Source organism: Canis aureus, chromosome 10, assembly GCF_053574225.1.
Source record: "Canis aureus isolate CA01 chromosome 10, VMU_Caureus_v.1.0, whole genome shotgun sequence".
In the NCBI taxonomy this organism is placed as follows: Eukaryota; Metazoa; Chordata; class Mammalia; order Carnivora; family Canidae; genus Canis; species Canis aureus.
The window spans coordinates 53,070,099-53,077,502 of NC_135620.1; the positions used below are offsets into that span (position 1 = coordinate 53,070,099).

Here is a 7,404-nt window from a genome sequence, read left to right on the forward strand (position 1 = left end):
GTGTCTGATCTTATTTATTTTGTCACTCTTAGAAAATCTCATTTTTGACTGGACTCAGACTTAGAGGTAGAAGCTCTCAGAGAGGACAGCCTCCGTCTCTTGGCAATCTGTTCCTGGCATTTTTCTTTGGCCTCCTTCATTCTCTTGGCCAAAAGTTTAGCATATTCTGCAGCCTCTTCCTTATTTTTCTTAGTACGCTGTTTCTTCAAAGCAATACGCCGACGTTTGTGTTGGAGGACACGTGGAGTAACAAGACGCTGAATCTTGGGTGCTTTGGTTCTAGGTTTCTTACCTTCTTTGTTTAGGGGCTTTCTAACAACATACTGGCGGACATCGTCTTCTTTCGACAGATTAAAAAGCTTTCGGATTCTGCTGGCTCTTTTGGGCCCCAGGCGACGAGGCACAGTAGTATCCGTGAGTCCAGGAATATCCTTCTCCCCTTTTTTCACAATAACCAAATTGATAACACTGAGATTGGCATCCACAATGCAACCCCGAACAGATTTGCGCTTCCTCTCTCCAGTCCTCCTGGGTCGGTAGCAGGAATGCCCCTTACTCAGCAGCAGGCGGACGCGGCCGTGGGTCAAGACACCCTGCTTCATGGGGAAGCCTTGTTTGTCATTGCCACCACTGATTCGCACCACGTAACCCTTCCATTCCTCGCCCAGAGCATCGGCAGCAACTTCTGTGGCCATACGCTTCTCATAAAAGGTACGCAGTTTGCGCTCATCATCCACTTCAATGAGTTTCTGGCAGCCAGTAGCTGGGAAAGAGATGTTCAGCTTCATCCTGAAGCCGCCTACCGCCTCGGAGGCGCCACGAAAAAGAGCCCCAGGAGTCAGATCTTAGATGGTGAGCACTGGGGCCACTGGGGCAGAGGAGCTAGAAGCTGGGCCTGGGAAGTCAACCAAGTCCTTGGTAGGGATGAAAGTCCAGGGGAGTGAATGACCGAGGGGGAGAGAACCTCTATTAGGTGCTTAGTGTTTGTGGAATGGATGATTGTGTGTATCCCAAGCTGTGTTCCTGGAGCTGTGGTGTGTGTGTGTGTGTTGTGTGTGTCCTGGAGCTGTGGGTGTGTATGTTATGTGTGTGGCTACGTGTCCACCCCTCTCAGGCCTGCAGAGGGCGCCCCAGGCCGGGAAGCGAGGCTCTGGTGGAGGCGTGAGGGGAGCTGTGGTGGCCGGGGTGGCCGGGGTGGCCGGGGTGGGGGAGGTGGGGGAGCTCTAGCAGGGGCGGGTGGAGACCCTGACGCGGCGGGCCCCTCAGAGAAGCCGGGGAGGGCGTTGGGCCCCAAGTCCCTGGGCCTGGGACGGCTTCTGGTGCTCTGCCGGCTCTAGGCACCCGCGGCCGCGAGCCCGAGCGTCCTATTCCTATTCCGCCTCGGTCGGGGGAGCGAGCCGGACGCGCCAAGGGGAGACTCGGGCGTGGGTGGGGCCGCACCCCCGAGGACTGGGGCCCGCGTGGGTCTCGGGAGTTCCTCGGGAGGCCGTTACCCCAGGCTTAGCGCAACAGCACTCCCTCCAAATCCCCCCACTCAGGTCCGGACGCCGCCAGGTACGCGGCCGCCGGCGGAGCTCCGGCCCGACGTACCCCGAGCCCGAGGCACCCGCGTCGAAGGCTTAACGTAACGTTTGCCTTGATTGCCTTGAAGGCTAAAGGAACTTCACATCACCTCCGGCACTTCCTTCACGGAATAGCCTGCACCCGATGGATTCCTTACACCGCATCGTTACGGTGCCAACTCCAAGAAAAAACGCTTCTTTATTCCGCGGGGGTTTAGCTGAGAGCCCAGTTGTGCCGGGCGCCAGAGGATGAAGGGCTTTAACGTGGACACGAGCAGAAAAGGAGTTTGTCCTACTTGTCAGTGGACACAGGAAAACGCTAGGCCTCGGGCCTATCGTGAGACACATTTGAGGACAAATAATAAAAATAACTTAAAAAAATTGATCCCAGAAAGATGAAGGAAATGAGGACAGAAAATTAAACCCACAAGCCTGCGGTTGGCCCTTTGGCGGACCCGGGACCGCGGCGACGGTGCTGCCTCCTGGTGGCGGGACGGGGCAATGAAGCGATCATAGCCGAGTTGAGTTTCTCTGGCTGCTCGTGTGTGTGTGTGTGTGTGTGTGTGTGTGTGTGTGTGTGTGTGTGTGTGTGTGTGTGATCAAAAGCGGAGTTTGGTTATCTTAATAGTAGGTTGATGGCGGCCCGGGTGGCTCAGCGGTTTAGCGCCGCCTTCAGCCCAGGGCCTGATCCTTGAGACCGGAGTCGAGTCCCACATCAGGTTCCCTGCATGGAGCCTGCTTCTCCCTCTGCCTGTGTCTCTGCCTCTCTCTCTGTGTGTCTCTCATGAATAAATAAAATCTTAAAAAAAAAAATAGTAGGTTGAAATTTATTATTACCACAATCCATAGCTTTAAAGCAAAAGTCTTTAAGGGCAAGGCAGCAGAGTTTGCCTGGGATGTTTTGGTTTGCCACCAACTGAGAAAAGGATGTTTTGAAGAAAACAAAGTCTTCTGCTTCTTGGTATAGCTAACACATTCTCTTTAGGGGAGCTGTAGACACCAGTAGAAGAAGTACAAATATAGGTGTTAGAAAAAGAGGCTTGACAACTTCAGCATTTATAAAAATGACAATTCATTGGTTGACACTGATGCTGAAGGACAGAAGCATTGATGATTTTAACAAAACAACATAGCATCATTTTGTCCCCAAGTACAAGGAAAAATAGTACCTGGAACATATGAATGGTATATGAGCTTCATAGGTAGCAGGTATAGGTCCAATCCCTCTCTCTGAACTTCCTGTGCCATAATGCAAAGCAGAAGATGCCAAGTGTATCAGTGGTGCTGTGCTGTTAGCCCCATATTGTTCCATTTTTGATTTTTAAAAGGAACAAATCAAAAGAAAGAACCTGTCATTGGTGATCATGTCCCTCTAAAGGCTGTATTGATGAGTAAAGAATGAAGTAGTGGCTACTTCAAAGTGTGGCCCAAGTGGGAAGTGCATGTGTGTGTGTGTGTGTGTGTTAAGAAATCTGATTGCGCTGAGTGAAGTAAGTCAGTCGGAGAAGGACAAACATTATATGTTCTCATTCATTTGGGGAATATAAATAATAGTGAAAGGGAAAATAAGGGAAGGGGGAAGAAATGTGTGGGAAATATCAGAAAGGGAGACAGAACGTAAAGACTGCTAACTCTGGGAAACGAACTAGGGGTGGTAGAAGGGGAGGAGGGCGGGGGGTGGGAGTGAATGGGTGACGGGCACTGGGTATTATTCTGTATGTTAGTAAATTGAACACCAATAAAAAAATAAATTAAAAAAAAAAAGAAATCTGATTGCTCAGTTAGGAATTAGGTTTATATGACTGTGGTTGTTAAGCTGTTTTTATTAGCTGTAATTCTGGGAGATCGTACTAGCCATGTCCATCCCTTACATTTGTATCAAAGGGGTACTTAAAGGGTTTACAAGGAAGAGGGGCGCAGGGAAAGCAGGAGGCTTCAGATTCTGAGACAACAGACAAGAAGCAGCTGGCCCACCATTTCATAAGTATGTGTATATGTGTTATTTCACGGAAGAAATAATGGCAAAATCATTTTAAAGCATGATGTTAGTAATTTTCTGGATGGCCCTGAGGATGACTTATTCTTAGCAGATAGTACTGACTCAGTTTTAAAGCAATGAAATGTTTTAGTGCTTTAGTGTTAAAGGAAAACTCTGGATTCCAGGGATTAAAGTGAGTTTTCATGTTTGGAGGGGGGGATGATGATTTTGTAAATTTGGGGGATGATTGGTCTTTTGAATTTGTTTTCTTCTTTTCTTTTACATTTCTAGGAGAAGCCATTAATTGTCTTCCTGTTGAACAGTGGTATACTAGTACTCAAATATTTATTTTTACATATGCATGAGTGAGACATTGGAAGTTCTCCAAATTTATAATTTTATTGTATGCTTTGTATCTGTTTTTATGGAAATATTTCCTTGTCTAAGAAGCAGTCTTTGAAAAATTACTTTTATCTCTCCTATTTGGGCCTTTACAACACATACACACACCAAAAACATTTACTGTAGTTTTAGTTGGGGTTCAGGAAGAAGTAAAAACAAATGTATGTGTTTATTTATTTTTTAAGATTTTATTTATTTTTTGAGAGAGAGAATGTACATGAATGGAGGGAAAAAATATACTCTCTCCTGAGCAGGGAGCCTGATGAACTCCATCCCAGGACACTGGGATCATGATCTGAGCCTATGTGTTTCCTTTCTCTCTGGAGCAAGCGTTTTGGCAGGGCTGAGAATAGAGGCATTCTGATGTCCAAGGCCCTTCTGCCTTGGTAAAAGTCTAAAGCAAACCGGGGAAGAGGTTATGCTCTGGAGGGGCTGGGGAGAGGAAGGATTTTGAAGAGTGGTCTTTATGACTAGGAGGGGTTTGGTGTGTAGGTCCAGCAGTGGGCTATAATTCCTGGCTGTGATGAAGCAAATAATAGCACCAAGTACATGGCCCTGGGGATGTCTGGGAAAGCCAGGCTCAAGCCCAGAGGCTTTTATAGCAAAATTTCCATGTCTCAAATATGGCACAGAGCTGAGTTTGAGAGTCCGGCATCTGAAGAGTAGTCATACCTACTAGTACTTACTATAGGGGCCTTAGCATTCACTGGTGAGACTGATGTCCAGTGACAGGATGGTGTGGGGGGCAGGTAGGAAGCCTCCTCTGGGCTTTGGTGTTTCTCTGACCTTTTGCACAGCCCTTGGTAGGTGGGATCTTAAGACTGTCTGATGTTGAATTCCTTACTAGCACCAAGTGCAGAGGTTCGGAATGGGATTAAGGGCATTGAAAGAACATTTTAAAATGCAGTAATTCTTTCACATCTGAGTTTACAGACTAAGATCACACTTGCTGCACAAGGATAGGTAGGGGGAGCCCCTGTTTTCACTGGTTCCAGGAGGAGCAGACAGCAAGTACTTTTATGATAAGTAGTACCTGATGTGGTAGTGTGCTCAGGCTCCTTCAGAAGGAAGAAGTGGTGGGGCAATCACCTGTAGCTTCTTGCCCCACCCAGGATCTATTTCCTTCATTCTCAAATGCCCCCCAACCCACCCACCGCTCTCCCGCTGTCATCCCTCTCCCTAAATAGGGGTGAAGGAGGGAATAAGAGTATCTCTGCTCTGGGGAGGAAAGACCTAGAGGAGAGCCAAGCAGGAATCTTCATGGAGAGGACATTGATTTACATCTGAATTCTGGGGTTCTAAATACCTACCAGAGGCTAAAGGGGCTTGGTCTCCTGAGATGAAAGGGGCTAAAGTATTGAAGGGAGAAAAGAAGGGAAGGGGAAGAGGCTTTCCCAGTTTGAAGGGAGCTGAGGGAATCAGGAAGCCCAGATAGGAATAGAGCAGCACACAACCCTGTTAGACAAGGAGGGACCCAGCTTCACTGATTAGGGCAGAAGGGAATTCTCTTGGATATTTGGGAAGGGAGGAGGGCTCTGAAAGGATCCCAGGGCTGGGACTGTGCAGTAGGGTAAGTTTCAGTAGAACTTGTGTTTGCCTATGTTAGAGGCAGGCCCAGGTTCTAGTCTCCCTTCTGGGGACCCTTCCAAAAAAGGTCTTGGGAGTTCACCCTCAGAAAGTCCCAGAGAAAGTAGAGGCAGTTAGTTGCGGGTAGAGCTAGGAAAAGATCTGGAGGTCACTCCTGGAATGAGAGAATGCTGGACAGAATCAAGAAGGGGCTCTCTTCAGGGTCTCAGAGGCCCGCAGAGCCTTTGGGGATGTGTCATCTCTCATTGACAGGGATTCTTCAGGGACCAGGGATTCTTCAGGGGCAGCCCAGGTCCCTTCTACTGCCAGCATACCTGGGAGGCAAAGAAACTCTTAGGGTAGGTGGGAAAATAGAATTTGCCAGATTTAGCTGTTGGTTGGCACCTCAGAGTGTGTGAGCCCACCCTGTAGTGACACGGGCCTCCCCACGGACACAAACACACAGGAACAGATGTTTGGGTGGGAGGCTGGAACAGGTTTTTATTGTTAGGTATAAATCATATTTACATGGAAGCAGTGGGGTGCAGTGGGAGCAGGGTCAGGTCCAGGGTCCTGGGTGACCTTTCCTCAGAGGGGACAGTCCTGCTGCCTCCTCTCACACTTCCTGGGAAACTCTCCCTCCTCTGCCTTTCTGGGCCTGGCCTGGTGTGGACAACTCAGCCATGCAGGGTAGGGCTGGGAATACAGAAGGGATAGTTGAAGCAGGAGAAGAGGTGAGGCAAGGCCAGCATGAGGTGGCTACTCTGGGGCCCCTGTGTCTACCCTTTCTCCTAGCCCACTTCTTGCTCCTTGGATTGGGGCTGCAAGCCCAGATGAGGCTGGTAGGGGCCTCCTGGGCTCCAAGCTGGTCACTCGGCTACGGACCCTTTTGGGGTCTGTGGCTGTTCAGTCCTAGGAGGGCAGAAGAGTGCAGGGGTTTGAGGGGCTGACTGAGGCTCCCGTCCCCCCCCCTCCCGTCCCCCCCCCATCCCCTTAGCTTCCTCACCTTTTACAGCCTTTGGAGCCCTTTCCCTTCTTGCCAGACTTGGGAGCCCCCTTGTCCTTTTTACAGCTCTGGCCTTGTTTCCTTGGGGCTGGTGGCTTGTCCAGACGCTGCATCAGCTGCTGCACCCAGGTCTCCTTAGGGTCTGCACACAGCTCTGGTTGAGAGCGCTTCCGAGGGGAGAACCTAGGGGTTGGGCATTAGCAAGCCGGTCCTAGTCTTGCCCACCATGCCCTCCCCACTCAGCTGCACCCACTTTCTTGCACTCACTCACAGGATAGCCTGGATTGGGCAGCCCAAGCTTGGCTCCTGCTTCCGGTAGCTGCGGACAACCTGGGCCGGAATCTTCCTTAGGCTGTACTTGAGGCAACAGTCCTGTGCCCCTCCATCACTGCCTGCAGCGGGAGTTTACAGGGAGCCAGGATACTTGTAGGCTCCCACCCAGGCCTCCCCGAGTCCCCATCCTAGGCAACTCCCTCCTTGATACCTTGGGTCCAGGGGATGCAGGAGGCCAGAACCAGGACAAGGAAGCTCAGAGCCAGTGATGGAGACATGGCTGTGGCAGAGGGGTAGTGTGAAGCCAGAGCGGTGGGCGAGGTGGACAGCTGCAAGTTGGGGGTCTGTATGTCCGCTAGGACTGGTCTGTTGCCTATTTATGCAGACGGACACTTTCACTTCCTCCACCCCCAGTCACTCTGTCCAGGCAAGAATAGGGATCTCCCTCCTTTTCCTTCCTGAAAGGCAGATCCTGTCCTGGCACCCAGCCTCACTAGTATGCGGAAACAAAAACTTCACATGGCTCATCGGGGTCCCAAGCTGCTTGGGTCTATCTCCTCAATATCAGTTGAATCTGTCAGGTCCTCTTTCTACCTTTGGCTACTGTCTTGGTGCAG

General features: G+C 50.2%; 1 protein-coding gene and 1 pseudogene across 1 annotated transcript; both read right to left on the reverse strand.

The window, feature by feature from the left end:
• Positions 1-10: 10 nt before the first annotated feature.
• LOC144322401 (small ribosomal subunit protein eS6 pseudogene) lies at positions 11-834 on the reverse strand (annotated as a pseudogene).
• A 5,149-nt stretch (positions 835-5,983) lies between these two features.
• CCL21 (C-C motif chemokine ligand 21) lies at positions 5,984-7,157 on the reverse strand. Its single transcript, XM_077912395.1, has 4 exons — positions 6,999-7,157; positions 6,786-6,906; positions 6,515-6,697; positions 5,984-6,420 (listed from the first exon to the last, which is right to left on the reverse strand). Exons 1-4 carry the CDS (start codon positions 7,063-7,065, stop codon positions 6,378-6,380), a joined length of 414 nt encoding a protein of 137 aa, XP_077768521.1. The 5' UTR covers positions 7,066-7,157; the 3' UTR covers positions 5,984-6,377.
• Positions 7,158-7,404: the final 247 nt, after the last annotated feature.